At 44.4% G+C, this 19,663-nt stretch overlaps 1 protein-coding gene across 6 annotated transcripts in view; it reads right to left on the minus strand.

Moving 5' to 3' along the window:
* The window catches only part of CRACR2A (calcium release activated channel regulator 2A), a 133,561-nt gene that overhangs the window by 26,077 nt on the left and 87,821 nt on the right, over window positions 1–19,663 (minus strand). For all 6 annotated transcript variants that reach the window (XR_012493823.1, XM_019756945.2, XM_074325250.1 and 3 more), the window contains 5 exons: window positions 19,205–19,300; window positions 17,146–17,333; window positions 12,166–12,237; window positions 2,320–2,365; window positions 209–315 (listed from right to left, as the gene is read on the minus strand). Coding sequence is in view for 5 of the 6 variants with exons in the window: in XM_019756945.2 (XP_019612504.2) it covers window positions 209–315; window positions 2,320–2,365; window positions 12,166–12,237; window positions 17,146–17,333; window positions 19,205–19,300 (509 nt within the window). In the remaining variant the exon portion in view is untranslated. The remainder of the gene's footprint in view (window positions 1–208; window positions 316–2,319; window positions 2,366–12,165; window positions 12,238–17,145; window positions 17,334–19,204; window positions 19,301–19,663) is intronic.

A 19,663-nucleotide genomic window follows, 5' to 3' on the forward strand; every position in this document is an offset into this window, starting at 1 on the left:
GTCCTAGGAGCTTGCTCTGCATGGTCTCCTCCCACTTGGATGTCAGAACAGGAAGAGACATGCCCTCTAAGATCCCAGGAGAGTGAGCGCAGCTGACCCCAAGCTTCCCCACCAGGATCGGTCTGTACTCAGCACGGGCTCAGGACCTGCTCCCAGTGAGTGTAAGACCAACACACAGATAATGATGAACAAATGGATGATGACTTACCTTCCAAGAATCCCTCTGCTGTCCATATATTTGCCTATCACAGAGCCAGATCTCTGTTTCCAGCTTGCCTTGGAAGCAGCTGTGTTTGCCTTGGCTGCCTTATCTTTCTGTAGAAACACAAAAGGCCCTCAGACTCAGCCTGCTAGTTAATCCCAACATTTGAACAGAAAGGGCTCAACTTTCCCACCTCATAGGTCAGGCTCTAAACAAAACTCGGAAGTCAGCAAGTGATGTTTGGGTCTCCCTGCCAGAACTCAGCTCTTTTGCTTTTTGCCATCATCTCCCATCAGAATTCCTCCACTTACTGTATAATAATCTAATCAAATGAACCAACACACAGTTTAGAACCTGAGGTCCACCATATTATCCTTCACAGGACTACTGATAATTTGCGAGAGGACAGCAAAAGGAGATAAATGCAGGATGCATAGGAAAAATATTTGTGGACAGAGAAGACTGTGCATCTTTCAATCACACCCTCATGTGTGGCTCCAGTTCCTCTTTACTCTCAAAGCTCTGGATGTGAGAAAGGGACCAGCCCATTGGATCAATGAACCCAGGGCCCATCCACAGCTACTAAGTCAGCACAGGGTATTTCAGACCTTTTGTGGACAGAGGCTGCGTGTAGATAAATTACTCACACGTCTATAATGGAGAGCCTGCGTGGAGCAGGGGTTTACAAAGTGCTTCGCCAATACTGCCTGACAGGTATCTTCCAGGAGATGGGGGGCGGGCGAGTTAGATCACAGCCATCCCCATGATTCCCAGTGATCCTTAATGAGAGAAGGAGGGGTGGCAGGGCTCCCAGAGCTCCTGAAGGGATGGCTATAATGATTCTAAATTAATCTTTCATTATTATTCAGCATGAACATGGTTTTATCCCTCTTTCTTCTAGTCCCCACAAGAGTCTTTAAGAACTCGTGGAGTTCCATCCCCTTTTCAAAGCAAAATGAGTTTGGCAGGTAAGGGGAAGCAAGTGCAAGGGACTAGGGTGACATTTGGCTGGAAGCCGTGAAGTAAACTCAGTGTTGGTTCTGAAATACTTAGAGCCATTATCGTCATCAAACAAACACGTGTAGCCGAAGCCCTGCTCTAATAGTGTACACAGGTGGGCAGCGATGCTGGCTGCCAGTCAGAGACAGAAAAGAACCGGTCCCTTGGGGATTTACAATTATAAACCAGGGCGCACCTAATTCAAGGTAAACTAGCTGCCTTTTGCTAACTGCATTTAGACCACAGTTCAGCGAAGGGTCCAGTGCAAGACTGCCTCTTTCCAAGAGTTTTTCTGAAAAATCCCTACAATATGGAAAAAAAGATAGGGATTCCCTTTCCTCATGGGATAGTTGCAGTCATGGTCCAAGGAGGCAAATGACTTGCCCAAGGACACACATGAAATTCCTGGTGGGATAATTCTGAGTATTAATAACTCACATCAATCGGTCCTGCCCCCATTTTTTTCTTCCCTTCAGAGCATCCAACAGCTGCTGTCTACAGGGGAAGACGATAGGGGAGCGTGGAATCCTAGATTTTGTGTAACGCAGCCCAAAGTAAAGATCTTCAAATGCATACAGAATGTTGTGCTATTTGGGAAAGTATGTAAGAGTGGTGCTCAGGTATCGAGGAGCAGGGGTCCCCATAAGGTACAAGAAATTGACAAAATCAACTATGCAAGTTGTGAAACATGCATTTTGATTTTGCTCTATGACAGTGTAAAAATACAAAATCTTCAACAAGAGATCAAAATTTTAATGAAAACAAATGTGAGCATTTTGGTATAAAAGTGATGATGACATTTCAACTGTGCCATCTCATGGGGAGAACTACCATTTCTGCACCCAAGAAATGTGGGGGGCTTCTAAATATTTCTGTCTCATTACGTCAAGAGGAAAGTATGTGACTTCATAGAAAATCAACACACTGTTGCTCAGGAGGGAGGCCACCCTGCATTTTTATTATTTTCACAAAAGCTTGTGACTGGTCCTGCTCACCCAGAAAGCAGCAGCCAGACCCCACGCCTCAGTACATTTCTGGCCAGTCCCAGCTCGGGTTCTGGCTGCCACTGGCCGACAGTCCTTGCCTTCCCCCAGGGGAAGGGGGCATCGGCCACTTACCTGAAAACATATGTCCCGTTCATCCCGAAGGTGCTTGTTCCTTTCCCTGAGGATGGAAAAGCGGAGTCTATTCAAACCTGGAGTTTGCCGTCGACAGATCCAGTACCAGCCAGTTTGCCAGCCAGATGTTTGCAGAGGAAGGCTTGGTGTGCAAGGCCCAGGGACATGTGGAACCTCTTTCCTTAGGGACTGTGGTTAATGGCAGAGCGTAGTTGCATGTAAATCAGCTCAGAGGCAGGGGGATAGACAGTATGGCTTTGTGACACGGCCCTTCAGGATCATGCACTGGTCTATGTTATTACCGGGGGGACCGCCCCAGAGCGTGACCAGGAGATCCAGCTGCGCCTGAACAGACTATTGGGCCTCTGTGTACGTTCTCTATGAGCCATCACTCATGCATGCATTCACTCCGCACGTGTCGCCTGGGCATCCACTACACGCCAGGGGCTGGTCTAGCTGTCAAGGTCACACCAAGGAACATGAGAAAACGTTCCTCAGGGAATTTGTATTTTAGCACAGGCATAAATGCTATTGAGAAAAATAAAGTGTGAAAGTGAGATAAGGTGTGGCAGAGGGTGGAGTGATATTTCAATAAGGCGGTCAGGGAGGACGTCACCGAGAGGGTAGCATCTGAGCAGAGACTTGGAGGAGGAGAGGGGAGCGCTGCAGGTGTCTGGGGACGAGCAGGGCAGGCAGAGGAAAGGCAAGGCCATGCCTCAGATGCCTTGCTGTGCATGAGGAATAGACAGGAGGGCAGCAGGGTGCGCAGAGGGAGAGCAGTTAGGAGACAAGGTCGGAGAAAACATGGCGGGAGGAATGGGGGCCTGCCGTTCATGGCCTCTGGGCCATTGGAAGAACTTTGATTTTCACTCCAAAGATGGAACCGTGGGCAGGTAGGGGGATGGCAGAGGAGTATCCTGACCTGACTCATGTTTTCAAAGGAGCCCTATAGGTGGTATGCTAAGGACAGAGCGCTGGGGACAAGGTGGGGCCCTGAGGACTGACTGATACTTTAAGCAACATGTTGGTCAGTGGTGTCACTTTCAGTGGAATAGGGGCAGAAAAAGCCTGACTGGAGGATTGAGAATGTGAGGAAGGAAATGGAGACAGTGAATCTAAGTGTAAACATTTTGAAAGTTTTATGGAAAATGATGAAAGAAATGGGAAGTAGCTGGGTGGGAAGGGAGGACAAGAGATATTAGATAAGGAAGATTATATTACATCTGCAGGTCTCTCCAAAGGAGCATACAGCAGGAGTCTGACCCTCACCATTGCCATGTGGCCATGTGCTGGCACTGACCATGGGCAGGCACTCCGGCAAGTGTGTGGTGCACGGCAGGCAGATCTGAGACAGGCTGGATAACGACCTCAGTTCCCTGGTCTTGCAGAAAACACCAGGGACGTGCCAGGTTGTTACGTACCCGTTATGTGCATCTGGTGGGCTGGCAGGCACACAGCCAGGGCCATCAGAACAAGTTGGGGACATGGAGGGTATTTTATAAGCCCTGAGAATGGCAAAGGGAGCTTCTCATGCCAGAAGGACCCTCCTCTGTGTGGGCAGTGACGTTAGCAGACTTGCAACCTGGGTGAGGACTTGGGGAGCCCTGGGAAGACACATCTTTATTGGGGAGTTTGTTGTGCTCATTCCTGCTTTGTGTAGCCATCTCCATGCAGAAGCTTCAGGATTTAAAGAAATGCTCGACTCCTTAAATGTGCCAGCTTTCGTTCACATCACTGCCCTGTGTGACTGCCTCTAACATCTATCATCTAATTCTCAAAAGAAGCCTGTGAGGTGGGCATGAGAAGACTAAGAGTCCAACTGGGTAAGCGGAGCAGTGCTGGGTCTTGAACCCGATCCAGCTGCAACTCCATGAGTGCCCTGAAATTGCCTCCATTTGCCCCATTTGCCTTACGAGGGCAGCCCCCTCACCCTGTCCCATGCAGGCCATTGTCTCCATTCTAACACCAGCCCCCTCCACATTCCCACTATTCTCTGTACCCCACTCCACCCCCAACTTTCTCTCTCTCCTTCCTTCCTGTTTCCCCACTACCTGGTGACTTCACTGTGGAAGAAAACTCTGCCGTGGGGCCTTCCCCTCCACGTCTGCATCTCCGCTTTCTGCTTTCTCCAGTGGGCAGAGCTTACCCTTGGGAGCCATGCAGTAGCACAGAAAGGCTCCAGGCATGTGGCTCTGTACAAATACTAATTTCCATTGAAAAGACCCAGTAAGTATCTCTATAGTACTGCCTGCCATTCTGCCCTGTGCATTCATGTGTAATCTGCCCTTTTCTGTTTTCTGAGTACAGTAGGAAAAAGGGGGAAAACTAACAAACACTTGTCCTTGGACATCGTTTTCTCTTCCTTTCAGGAAGACTTCCTAAGAATCAAGACCTCTCAAATGGATGAGACCTTGGCCACCTAACAACCCCTTCCATCTCCCTGGTCTTTAAGGCAGCCTGTTTGAATCATGTGTTGAGTGCAGTAAATTCGAAAAGCACTTTTCAATTTGATAGCACTGTGGATGTTAGACCTTACCTTGCTATAAAATGTAAAAAAACAAACAAACAAACAAAAAAAACAAAAAAAACTTTGTTCAAATATATGGTGATTGAAGGAGAACTGACTCTGGGTGGTGAACACACAATGGGATTTAGAGATGATGTAATACAGAATTGTACACCTGAAATCTATGTAATTTTACTAACAATTGTCACCCCAATAAATTAAAAACAACAACAACTTTGTAATATGCCTGATTCAAAATGACTTGCACTTTATAAATCAGAAGCCCAAATCCTTGTGTTTCATCACCATTTCCCAGGAGGTGTTTGGCAGGCAGCAGGTACAGTCGCTTAGAAGCCTCAGAGGCAAAACTGAAAACACCATCTTTCCACACATAGGTTTGGTAGGTTTGGGGGTATTTTTTTTGTGTTTTTGGCACATTCCAGATCTATGGGCTTTGAATTTACAGTGAATTTTAGCAAGCTGAGGAAACTCCTTTCTTAGTGCTGTTTCTGACCCATTTTCAGACATACCACAGAGATACTGCAGGTTCCGGGCTAGACCACTGCAATAAGGCAAGTCACAGGAAATGTTTGGTTTCCCAGTGCATATAAAAGTCACATTTACTTTATACTGTAGTCTACTAAGTGTGTAATAGGATTATGTCTAAAAAAAACAATGTGCGAACCTTAATTAAAAGTCCTGAGAGATATCATCAAAATGGCAGCGTGAGGTGAGCTTCTGTAAATCTGCCCTGGAATTTACAACAAATTGAACAACTATAACTCCACAAAGGACTCCCGGCACAGCAGACAGGCAAGACGAAGAGTCTCACTACTGAATTCACCTAAAGGTGGGCAAATTGTGTGAGCGGGGGAGGAGGGAAGGGAGAAGTGCGGAGATGGAGCCACGCGGGCACAGGACGCAGACGTAGCTCAGTGCTCCAAGCTCGCTGCCTCCCGGAACTACCGCAGGTGCAGGAGAGGGAAGAACTGGGACTGCTAGGGCTCCGTTTGTGGCCACAGGGCTGAGGGGACAGCATATAACATGGCTGAACCCAACGCTCACAGCAGAGACCTTGGAGAAGGTAATGAGGGAAGAAGGCTGAACACGGTGGTTAAGCTCTCACTGCCGAGCAGAGAATGGAAGACTTAGGCACTGAGAGTAGCCACCCCCTAACCTCCCAGAGCTCGCCCCGACCCCACCTGGCCAGTGCTAGAAGCTGAACAGTAGCAGTGTCAGATCAAAAGAACAGAATATTTGCTGTTCTGAGAACTGTGGACCGCAGACACAGATTCACAACACAAACAGTTCCGGCAAAGGGGACGAAGCTGTGGAAACAGGACTGGCTGTGGTGGTGGGCGCTGCCACTGCTCTGAGCCACCTCTCACAACTCACCCCGTCCCTGACTCCACCTATCTGGGTGGATCCCTGCAATAAACAGAACTGCTGAAACACACGGCCTGTGAATCTGGTGCAGGAAGAGGTTTGGAACTTCAAAAGCTCTCCGCATACCCACACGGACACTGCGTCATGTGACCCAGGCGAACTATTAACCGAGGAGAAGCCCATCTCCCAGGGAATTCCCCCATTGTGTGAGAAGCTGGAATAGTGCAGAGAAAACATAGCACTACAGTGTGAGAGATTTAAAAAGGCTACAGTTGGAGAGAAAATAAAACATTCTACCAACAAGTACTGGAAAACAAAAGAAAGACCTCTTCCTGTCAACCTGTTGCAGAAGCCACTCCTATAGATGTCTAGGAAGAGAAATAATAAATAGTAATTGCCATGAATAACCAAGGCAACAAGACAGCTCAGAAAGAAAGCAAAAAGTTTCCAGAAAAGGAACTTAAAGATATGGAAATATGTGACTTAAATGACAGAGAATTCAAGATTGCAGTTCTGAAAAAACTCAACGAGATGCAAGAAAACACAGAAAGGCAGTTTAATGAACTCAGAAACACAATCAAAGAACAACATGAACATTTTACGAAAGAGATTGAAATTTTAAAAAAGAACCAAATAGAATTTCTGGAGATTAAGAACTCAATAGAAGAAATTAAGAATGAAGTAGCCAGCTTAGGTGGTAGAGTGGATCAGATGGAGGAAAGAATCAGTGACAATGAAGATAGAAACCTAGAAATGACACGGATGGAAGAAGAAAGAGAGACTTGAGACTTAAAAGAAACGAAATAACTCTACAAGAACTTTCTGACTCCATCAGAAAGAGCAATAGAAGAATAATCGGCATATCAGAAGGAGAAGAAAGAGAGAAGGGAACAGATAATATATTCAAACAAATTGTCAATGAGAACTTCCCAAATTTGTGGACAGAACTGGATCCTTGAACCCAAGAGGCAAATAGAACACCTAGTTACCTCAATCCCAACAGACCTTCTCCAAGGCACATTGTATTGAAGCTGTCTAAAATCAACGACAAAGAAAGAATCCTCAAGGCAGCCAGGGAAAAGAAGACGGTAACCTACAAAGGAAAGCCCATTAGATTATCATCAGATTTTTCAGCAGAAACTCTACAAGCCAGGAGGGAGTGGAATCAAATATTCAAACTATTGAAAGAGAGAAATTATGAGCCAAGAATAATATATCCAGCAAAGATATCCTTTAGATATGAAGGCGGAATAAAGACCTTTCCAGACATACAGAAGCTTAGGGAATTTTCTAACACACGACCTGCACTACAAGAAATACTAAAGGAGGCTATTTGACTACCATCAACAGGGACAATTTGTGGCAACCAAAACATAAAAAGGGGGAGAGTAAAGGCCTGAACCGGCATATGAGAATGGAGAAAGTAAGCTTGCTGAAGAAAATGGAATACTCTAAATATCAAACTTTCTTTTACATAAACTAAAGGGTAACCATTCAAAGAAAATCCAGAACTGAAATACATACTGTAATAAAAGAAGAAACAGAGGGAAACATCATAGAATACCACCACACAGAAATAATAGACAACAACGAAAAGGCAAAGAAACAATGGAGACACAGCCTTACCAGAAAATTAAAAATAGAATCACAGGAAATCCTCACATATCAATAATCACCCTAAATGTAAATGGACTGAACTCACCAATAAAAAGGCGCAGAGTAGCAGATTGGATCAAAAAACTAAACCCAACCATATGCTGTCTCCAAGAGACACATCTCAGCTACAAGGACAAGCATAGACTCAAAGTGAAAGGGTGGAAATTGACACTCCAAGCAAATGGTATCCAGAGAAAATCAGGTGTAGCCATACTGATAACAGATGAAACAGAATTCAGTGTGAAAAAGGTAACAAGAGACAAAGATGGACATTTCATAATGGTAAAGGGGACTATACAACAAGAAGACATAACAGTCATCAATATTTATGCCCCCAATCAGGGAGCACCGAAATATACCAAGCAACTACTAACAGAACTAAAGGGAGAAATTGACCAAAACACAATTATACTAGGGGACTTAAATACATCATTGACAGCTATGGATAGGTCATCCAAACAGAAAATAAATAATGAAATCACAGCCCTAAATGACACATTAGATGAAATGGACATAATTGACATAGATAGAGCACTTCATCCTAAAACATCAGACTATACATTTTTTTTCTAGTGTACATGGAACATTCTCAAGGATAGACCATATATTGGAACATAAAATCAGCCTAAGCAAATTTAAGATTGAAATCATACTAAACATATTCTCTGATCACAAGGCTTTGAAATTGGATACCAACTGCAAAAAGAAAGCAGGAAACATCTCAAATACATGAAGATTAAACAACATACTTTTAAAGAACAACCGGATCAAAGAAGAAATTAGAGGAGAGATCAAAAGATACATAGAAACAAATCACAATGAAAATACATCCTACCAAAATTTTTGGGATGCAGCGAAAGCAGTGTTAAGAGAGAGATTTATATCATTACAGGCCTATCTCAAGAAACAAGAAAAATCTCAAATAAATAACCTCATGTTACACCTTAAAGAAGAACAAATGAAACCCAAGGTCAGCAGAAGAAAGGAAATAACAAAAATCAGAGCAGAACTAAATGAAATAGAGAACAAAAAGACAACAGAAAAAATTAATGTGACAAAGAGCTGGTTCTTTGAAAAGATTAACAAAATTGACAAATCTTTCACTAGACTCACTAAGATAAAAAGAGAGAAGACAATAATTAATAAAATCAGAACTGAAAAAGGGGAAGTTATCACGGACGCGACAGAAATACAAAGGATCATCCAAAAATACTATGAAGGACTATATGCCACCAAATTCAATAACCTAGAAGAAATGGACAAGTTCTTAGAAACATATGGCCTTCTTAGGCTGAACCATGAAGAACTGGAAAATCTAAACAGACCGATCACCAGTAACGAAATTGAATCAGTCATCCAAAACCTTCCCAAAAGCAAAAGTCCGGGACCAGATGGCTTCACCAGTGAATCCTACCAAACCTTCAAAGAGGATCTAATACCAATCCTGCTCAAACTCTTCCAAAAAATTGAAGAAGAGACAGTACAACTCATTTTATGAGGCCAACATTACCCTGATACCAAAACTTGGTAAGGACAACACAAAAAAAGAAAACTACAGACCAATATCTCTGACGAATACAGATGCAAAATTCTAAACAAAATTCTAGCAAATCGAATACAACAATGCATTAAAAAGATTATTCATCACAACCTAGTGGGGTTCATCCCTGGAGCACAAGGATGGTTCAACATCCACAAATCCATCAATGTGATACATCACATAAACAAAATAAAGGACAAAAATCATATGATTATATCAATTGATGCAGAAAAAGCATTTGACAAGATACAACATCCATTTATGATTAAAACACTTAATAAAATAGGCATAGAAGGAAAATACCTTAACATAATAAAGGCCATATATGACAAACCCTCAGCTAATCTCATAATTAATGGTGAAAAACTGAAGCCCTTTGCTCTACATTCAGGAACACGACAGGGCTGTCCCCTATCACCTCTGCTTTTCAACATAGTGTTGGAAGTCCTCGCCAGAGCAATCAGGCAAGAGAAAGAAATAAAAGGCATCCAAATTGGGAATGAAGAAGTTAAATTATCACTCTTTGCAGATGACATGATGCTATATATAGAAAACCCTAAAGACTCCACCAAAAAGCTATTAGAAACAATCAACGAATACAGTAAAGTTGCCGGCTGCAAAATCAATGTACAAAAGTCCATTGCATTCCTATATACTAACAATGAAATCTCAGGAAAAAAAACCACAAAAAACAATTCCTTTTGCAATTGCAGCAAAAAGAATAAAACACCTAGCAATAAACTTAACCAAAGATGTGAAATACTTATATGTTGAAAACGATAAGACATTTTTGAAAGAAATTGAAGAAGACGCAAAGAAATGGAAAGACATTCTGTGCTCATGGATTGGAAGAATCAACATAGTTAAAATGGCCATATTACCCAAAGCAATATACAGATTTAATGCAATCCCCATCAAAATCCCAATGGCATTTTTAAAGAAATAGAACAAAAAATCATCAGATTTGTTTGGAACCACAAAAGACCCCAAATAGCCAAAGCAATCTTAAGAAAAAAGAACAATACTGGAGGTATCACACTCCCTGACTTTAGCTTGTACTACAGGGCTACAATAATCAAAACAGCATGGTATGGGCAGAAAAACAGACACATAGAGCAATGAAATAGAATTGAGAACCCAGAAATAACACCACATAAATATGGACAGATAATTTTTGACAAAGAAGCAAAAAACATACAATGGAGAAAAGACAGCCTTTTCAATAAATGGTGCTGGGACAATTGGAAAGCCACATGCAAAAGAATGAAACTGGACTGCTACCTGTCACCATGTACCAAAATTAATTCAAAATGGATCAAAGACTTAAGCATAAGACCTGATACAATAAACTGCATAGAAGAAAACAATAGGTACTAAACTTATGGACTTTGGGTTCAAAGGACATTTTATGAATTTGACTCCAAAGGCAAGCGAGTAAAAGATAAAATAAACGAATGGGACTATATAAAACTTAAAAGCTTCTGCACAGCAAAAGAAACCATTGACAAAATAAAGAGGCCACCAACTGAATGGGAGAAGATTTTTGCAAACAGTGCCTCCGGTAAGGGGCTAATATCCAAAATATACAAGGAACTCATGCAACTCAACAACAGTAAAAACAAACAACCCAATTGCAAAATGGGCAGACGACCTGAAGAGACATTTCTGCGAAGAGGACATACAAATGGCAAATAGACATGAAAAAATGCTCAACATCACTAATCACCAGAGAAATGCAAATAAAAACCACAATGAGATATCACCTCATCCCAGTCAGAATGGCTATCATCAACAAGACAAATAGTAACAAGTGTTGGAGAGGCTGTGGAGAAAAAGGAACCCTCATACACTGTTGGTGGGAATGCAGACTGGTGCAGCCGCTATGGAAGGCAGTGTGGAGGTTCCTCAAAAAATTACGAATAGAATTACCGTATAACCCAGCAATCCCACTCCTGGGTATCTACCCAAAAAATCTGAAAACATTTATACATAAAGACACGTGTTCTCCAATGTTCATTGCAGCTTTGTTTACGGTGGCCAAGACATGGAAACAACCAAAATGTCCTTCGATAGATGAATGGATAAAGAAGTTGTGATATATATACACAATGGAATACTATTCAGCAGTAAGAAAAGATGAAATAGGACCATTTGTGACAACATGGATGGATCTTGAGAGTGTAATGCTAAGTGAAATAAGTCAGACAGAAAAAGCAGAGAACCATATGATTTCACTAATATGTGGTATATAAACCAAAAACAACAAAAGAACAAGACAAACAAGTGAGAAACAGAAACTCATAGACACAGACAATAGTTGAGTGGGTACCAGAGGGTCAGGGGTAATATCAACTTCCTCATCAGTTACCTGTTGTGTTACCACCTGCCCGACTTTCCTAAGTTTTGCTGAAGATGAAAGGGATACTGTAGCTGGCATAGAGTAGATGCTCAATAAATTCAGTTCCCTTCCTACTTGAGCAAGTACCATGCAACGTACTTAGAGAGACACCAAGAAGAATGAGGCAGAGACTACCCACAGAGGTATGAACTGGAGAAGGGAGTGGGCGTGTGTGTAGATGGACCAGACACGGAGAGGGTGGTACTAGGCTGTCCGGAGAATTCATAGGGGCAAGCAGAATGAGGACGCTCTCTCAGCAGCTATGTCTTTCCAGCATGTAGGTAGGGAAGACTCTCAGGCTGAACCCCCAACCTAAGGTACGTGGGATGCTCTCTCAGAAAACATACAGTGTTGACCCACCTCAGAAAATCCAGCTGCTTCAGGAGCCCCGACTTCTCACGCTGCAGACTCTCTGTCACGCGGTACACTTCCCTGAGAAGGACGCAAACACAGCAGTGATGAGTGACTGCCCTGTGCAGGTGAGCTACCAGGGTACGAGGCGCTGCGCTGAGGGTGGCTGCCTAGGAGCCCTCACTGGAACAGCAGCAGCGCCCCACGCAGGGGACAGAGGGTTCAAAGGAATATGATGTCCCTTGGAGAGCACCTGCCACGTGCAAGTGCTCACAGCCGTGATGATCTCAGCCAGGAGTCACAGACACCCTACTTGGAAGGTAAAATTATCCCCATTTTCCAGACACAGTCAAAGAATTTTGATAACTCTCCCAGCTCACACAGACAATCCAGAGTCCTAATCTAGATGCCCTCTCCCTAAAACCTGCTCATTCCACAGCCACTTCACACAACACCCGCGAATACAACTCAAAGATTAACTGCACCATTTTCCCAGGGTCAGAGGGTCCTGCCTTACCCAGAGTTCAGGGGATTAACTTAGAATCAAGTCATCTCCAGCCCAGTCTTGGAGGGTGAGAGCAGAACTGGTATGCTTTTTCCCCCCGGATGCTGGTTAATTTGTTTTCAGATCTCAAAGAATCATTTTCCTGCTTCACCTTCCCCCAAAGTATCCAACCCGTTCCCAGATATCTGGAATTTCCATTGTTGGTCATTCATTTCTTTCACTTAGCATTTCTTGTTTCTTGCTATAAAGCAGAGATTTAATGCTTCAGTTATAGTCAGTCAAATATCACAGTGTGAATGTGTCAATCGTATCAGGAGTTTTGTGAAAGGGAGAGAGAAGCTGAGAGTTACATGGGGCAGCTGGAGGTCACCTTAGCGAGGCCAGGCCGTGTCTAGGTTGTCACATCTGTATCCTCAGCATAGTGCCAGCATGAAGGCAGAGTCAACAAGCAGCAGCAGGAAGAAAGTGAGAGAGGGTAGAAAGGAGGGCTAGAGAGGGAAGAAGGAAGGCAGGGATGGAGGGATGGAGGGATGCAGGGAGGGAGGGAGGGAGGGAGGGAGGGAGGAAGGAAGGAAGGAAGGAAGGAAGGAAGGAAGGAAGAGAAATTGGAAGGGAGGGAGGGAGGGAGGGGTAAGTAGAGAGGTAGTCAGCATCAATTAAAAAAGCAAGGAAAAAAAGCAGAATTGAGTGACACTAGAAGATAAACCTTGCTTAACCTCACAATTTTGCCTCCATCCTTCCCTCTGTGCTCTGTGCCATGGTTCATACAAAGGGTCCAAAGTTCCACATTTCCAAACCACAGCATAGGTTTTAGTGTAGGGAGCATCTTACAGCTTGATAAATTCGTCGCTTTCCATAGGCTGTCAGGGCACTTGGATTGTGCACATACAGGGCTGAGCAAGGACAATCACCCCCCTGCCACCCCATTGATGTCATTACTGAGTTGGTGAAAATAGCACCAGCTTGCTGGGTCCTTAGGACTCATGCCAAGCTTGCAATAACCTGATTCCTGAAGAGGTATCTGTGGTGCTTTTTCCCCCCCTTTATAGAATAATTATAAAGTCAATTTATGACAATAACAGACTGAATCGAATGCTAAGTTCACCTCAGACAATCCTAATTAAGCAACAAAACTTCTCTGCCTCCTGCAGAGCTACAAATTCCCAACGTGTTATTACCAATTATATTTAATTTCAACTTGAGGGAAAACAATGTATTTCCCATTATCCAAACTGCATCCCCAAACCCCTGTCTAGGATTCTGCTCTGATTAGCAGATTTAGACGTGCTTATTGGCTGCTGCTGTGCCCTAGGAGCCAAGATTGCCTGGCCTGGCTTCATGCCCCACCCCCCAACCCTGGTCCTGCTTCTCTCTGGACGGAGCAAGGAGCAGGCAGCTTTTCCCCTGCTAAAGTCACTCATTGGAGATCTAAGGTCTGGGTTCTCAGAGGGTGTCTGAGGAGCCAATTCCTAAACAACAAGATGGTCTAGGTCTTCTCTGGCCCTGTTCTCACAGCACCAGCTGACCGTTGGAGCTATACAAACACACACTGATACATACATGTATATATTCCATGTTGATGCAAATATATGTCCACTTGTCTAGTAAATACATGTGGAGATAGGTAGATGGATAGATGATAGATAAATAGATAGAGCGATAGATCGGTAGATATGCAGTTGACCCCTGAGCAATGCAGGAGTTGGGGGCACCAAACCCCTGTGCAGGTGGAAATCTGTGTAACTTACATTGGCCCTCCTCTAACACAGATCACCAGCAATGGGGATAGAAAATGCAGCTGACCCTCGAACAGTGCAGGTTTGAACTGCTCAGATCCATTTACACACACTAAACCCATGCAGTGCACCCCCATGTTGTTCAAGGGTCAACTGCATTGGGGGGCGGGGGGGGGAGAGAGAGAGAGACATATTCATATTTTTTGTGTTAACAAAAAGAAAAGCATTTCTAGAAAAAAAAATGACACTTGGCTAGTTGACTAAATGACCTTTTAAAGTCCTTCTAACCTAGACATTTTAAAAGTTTGTTATCTGGGTAATGTGTGAACTGAAAAACAAAGAACTCGGCCATTTTTCATACCAGTGGTTGGTGAGAGGTTCGTGGCTGTCCTTAGGGAACTGCTGCTGGCTTTGTGTTTAGGAGATGGATGCGATATGGAGCACACTGCAAAGTATACTGTCAAATGAAAAATACAGGGAAATGCAGAACAGTGTGCTACAGATTCATAAATGAAAATGGTGCGTGTGTGTGCATTTGCGTGCACTTGTATATTCATAGAATACTCTGGAAGGATCCACAAGAAACCATGACTGGTGGCCCCTGGGTGACTGAGTGTATATCCCTAAGTGTATATCCTTTTGTGCCGTTTGAATTTTGTGCCTTGTCATAAACTATCTACCCAAAACAAAAGTTAATTAACAAAATAAACAGAGATGTAGTGCTTTTCGGCTAACCTTCATCTTTACATTACCTCCCCTGCTTGATTGTTCTTTCTTTATCTTCTTCTAAAATCTAGTTCTCCTTCCTTGAGCATCTTCAGAGAAGAAGCACATTAATTTCACCCATTCTGAAGTCTACCTGATAAATGACTGAATCTGTTTATCTCCAAACCTCACCTTTTCCTCTCCCAGCTGCTCCGGAGCAGCACCAGCAGAAAGACATTGTCGGGAGAAAAACGAGGCTCTGTCCCTGTTTTCTGGCACTAATTAGCTGTGTTGCTTTGGGTTGGTCACTATACCTCTCTGAGCCTCAGTTTCTTCATTCATGAAATGAAGAGGTGGATTAGAGCATTAAGGTCCCATCAGTGCTATAGGTCTGGGATTCTGCTCTACAGAGAACAAGCCGAGGCTCTCACTGCCCTTCTGGCCTAGCCTCCCTGAACAGGAGAGTTTCTCCTGGGATCCGACACACTTTCTGGCTGCACAGGACATTGCAGGTTTGTCCAAAACAAGTCGTGAAGGTTCATGTGTCGCTTCCTCGTAACCCTCCTGCCCTCTTCTTCAATTCCCAACCTCCAGAGACTGTGTCTCTGGCTTGGTTAATTAAGATAAGACTTCAGGGAGATTTTAATCCTCACGCGGTGATTTGATGCGACACACTGGGTGCTCATTCCCAGGTGCTGTGCTAACGCTTCTGCCTTCAGATGTTTATTACTTTTAGAACTTGACTGAATTTTAAGAGCCGGAATCCTTTAAGTCTATTTGTAAAGATAAATGTCAGTGCCTGGTTGACCTGCTCTCAATAAGGAGGAACTGATTTTGCTAGTTTATAATGAAATACACTGTCCTTCCACTGGTCGTCCAAGAATTAATTAGAATGGTGGGCTTTTGTTATGTTTTAAGTCAGCTGCTTGGGAATGTATATACACTGGGGGTGCCAAAAAAATGTATACACATGACTTGCATTCATCTTTTGTTATCGGTATATATTGATTACAAATGGATGAATAAATGAATGAGTGTATGAACAAATGCCTGAGTGAATGACGGTCAGTCCTATCCTGGGTGAATATTTTCTGGCTGGCTCATTAGTCACCGAGAGGAGTCAGCACAATGTGTCGAACACTGAGCATCTCGGGGCAGTTTCTGAAAACCTCTGAACCTCAGTTTTCTCATCTGTAAATTACAGGGATCGTAAGAGTCCCTGCCACATCAAGATGCTGTGAATATGAAATAATATCAAATTATCAACATAAGTGGGACATGTGGCATGCCAAGCACAGTACCTGGCAAGAGCAGTGTTCAACAAATATTTGCCAAATATTAAGTACATACATATACACGGACAAATGAATGAACAACTGCACAAGTGACATTCCTCTCCCTGGGCCTTGGAGTGCATTTGTTCTCAAAACCTAACATTCCCAAGACAAGACACTTGCTGATATTCCTCAGCTGCTTCTCTCGCTTAACATACGGACCCGTCTTGATTCTTCTCACATGTGCCTCTGCCTATGGCTGGACATCAAAAGCAGTTCACTAGCAAACCAGGCCCCGAGAGAGGTGGGGTTCCCCACACTGGCCCACACAGAGGAACACTGGTGGAAAAGACTGGGCAGAGCTGAAGATTCCAGTACACCGTCACATGTCCCATTCGATTATGTGTCACCCTCAGAAGTCCTCGGGCTTCACTCTCGTCCACCTTGGTCTCCCAGGTCAATCTACTATGACAGTCATGTCCAGCCTGTCCGCTCACTCAGCATTTTCTCATGGACTGCATTGTATTTGTTGGTTGGATAACATGTCTTTTGAATCACATAATAAATTTTCTGAGAACAGGGCTGTATATTTCTTGCCATCCTAGGGCATGCTCAGCATAGCACTAGTCTGCTAGACGAGATCTCAGGGAGCAAGGACCCCCAACCCCATTTTGTAGGCAAGGGAACAGGATCTCAGAGGGGGGCAGCACACTCACTGCAGGGAGGGAGCTGGGGAGCCGTGGTAGGGGTACATGGAGGCCAGACTCACATTTCCTTCTCCTGGTGGAGCTTGCAGGCCTCTTGCTGGAGGCTTTCCAGCTGCTGCTGGGCATCCTGCAGCTCCCGGGAGGTGCGCTCCAGCTCCCGGGCCAGCTCCTGGTTGGTGAGTTTCAGCTTGGTATTCTCAACCGTGGTTTCATGCTTGTCATTATGGAGCGCTGTGCACTGGCCTTCCAGCTGGAAAGGATTGGAGGGCGAGAACCATTGTCAGGCTGGCCAGCTCTGGCCTCACCTAGCTTCTCTGCTTGGTGGGCAGGGACCGTGCTGCTACCGCTCACTGTCCTCAAGCCTCAATAAGCGTTGTCCTGCTGCTTCCTTCACACACACACACTTCTGGAGGCAGGAGGAACTTCCAGAGCATCTCTCATCTCTCCCTTGTCTCCACCGAGCTACTAGGAAAGGAAATTCTCATTCCTCTGTGACTCTCATCCCAATGATGATGATGGTGACCATCTCGTCAACAGTCTCAACAGCGGTCATCTCATCAAGGGCCTTGAGATCTACCCTAATCCCTCCTAATTTCTTTTCCTTGGCTGTCAGTGGAGATGGAGAACAGCTAAGGAGCGTCCTCATAAACCATCCTTCCTGATTTTGAGTACTGAGAGTAAATCTACTTACTACCTTTTCTTCTCTCAGCTAAACAAGTCCACTTGCTTTCATCTAGAGAAGGTTTGTATGGCAGCCAGAAACCTGGGAAATTCATAAGAAATTGCAAAAACAGATCAAACCAAACATATACCCTTTCTCACATCCCTAAAGCAATTAAAAACCATCATTTGTATAACTTCAGCTTTTCTTGGCTGGTGATTATGCTTTGCAGAGCTTCCAACCCTCTCACCAGAGGAAAAGTCAAACCAAGGCAAATATATCATAATAAATTTAGTTTAATGAATGTGGCCAGTATGGGAGGAGTGAGGAACAACGAGGAACTCTATGTGGTTCTCCAGAGGCTCCTGTATAATCAGGCAAGCATGCAGTAATTAAATCGAGTGGCAATCATTCATGTGAGGGATAAATCTAATTGGTAAGGACTTAATACATAATAGTGAGGAGGAGAAAGAGTAAGAGAAGCAAAGTAATGACTGTGGAAGGGGGATGGGAAGGCAGCTGGCAGTTCCTGGAGTGAAATCATCTTGCTGCAGAAGGAAGAAACCAAAATCCAAAGATTGGGTAGCAGCAGGAGTGGAGCATCTCCAGCTTTAGCATGGGATGTCTTCAAGCTTATTTAAATGTGTTGCTAAAAATAGCCCTCTCTATTCAAATGGAAGCAATGTGTCTGGGTCTGTCCAAGGCTGGATTCCTTCCAGCACAAGAGAAAACAACACAGGAGGACAAGTGGCGCCCTGGGCTCTCTCCCCCACAGGCCTTGCTTTGGAGAAGAGACTGTGCCTGTGAGGTTTGCCTAGGTCATCAGTGACCCCAATGCCTGGGTCATTAGCCAGGTGTTCCCAGTGGTGGCTGGGTACTGCCCTGCACCCCCTAACCTGCCTGCTGCGAGTTCAGGTACATCAGAGGAGCATGTAGTGTCTGTACCCATCCTGGGGGATGATGGAACAGTCACAAAAGAGGCTGATGAATCTCATTTGGGGGAAGACGAGGATGGAAAAATTGACCCATGAAGAGCATCTTCCAGCTGGAGGCATCCAGGGCCATCTTGGTGGGAAGACATTACTGTCTGCAGCCTCTCCTGAAGTACCAGTGACTGTGTCCCTTGTACCTCAGCATTCTCCTCTTCTCTTACATGGGATACAAGATATAAATCAACGTTTTGCCATTCGGGTGGCCCTGGGCATAATTATATGACAACGTCTGCAGATACTTCAAGGGAGACTTCTTAGCAACTTTTCAAGCTAAACACCTGGCATTGGAGAAGTAAAGGCTTTATCTTGAGATCATCTGTGATTTCATGCTATCTTTGTACAGCTAAATGGTTCTTCTCAGATTAAGGGGGAAAAAAAAAAGTCCTAAGTGAAAGGCAGGGAAAGTGAGTAAGAGCCAAAGAGCATGCAGCGTGGGCCAGGCATCTGAGGACACTGACGAAAGCATACCCGCTTCTGCTTCTGGATGAGCTGCTCCAGCTCCCGCTCCTTAGATAACAGCCTGTGTTCCAGCTCCTGACTGCGGGCCTGGAACCTCTCCGTGTCCTGCCAAGCCAGAAAGAGGGCGTGTGAGGCCTAAATCACCTGTGAAGATGTTGTTTCCACCTTGAACTTGCCCAACAGCAGGGCCCACCGGTCCTTTTGGCGTTTGGGGCCCTTTCCACAACCTTCCAGGGCCTCAGTGACCTGCCTACCCAGTTGGTGAGGCCCAATGAGGCGGAGAAAGGACAAGTACTCAGTACGGCATGACAGTTGACCGTGCACAGCCCCCAGAAAGAGTCAGTGTCAGTTAAAGGGGGGTACCAAATAGGGGGAACAGGACAGGGGCCTGAGCTCCCATCGCAGGATCAGTCTCCTCATCTGTAAATTGGGGGTGGATTCTCCTTCCAACTGGGATAGTCTGTTCCA

The sequence above is a fragment of the Rhinolophus sinicus genome, linkage group LG02 (genome assembly GCF_036562045.2).
Source record: "Rhinolophus sinicus isolate RSC01 linkage group LG02, ASM3656204v1, whole genome shotgun sequence".
In the NCBI taxonomy this organism is placed as follows: Eukaryota; Metazoa; Chordata; class Mammalia; order Chiroptera; family Rhinolophidae; genus Rhinolophus; species Rhinolophus sinicus.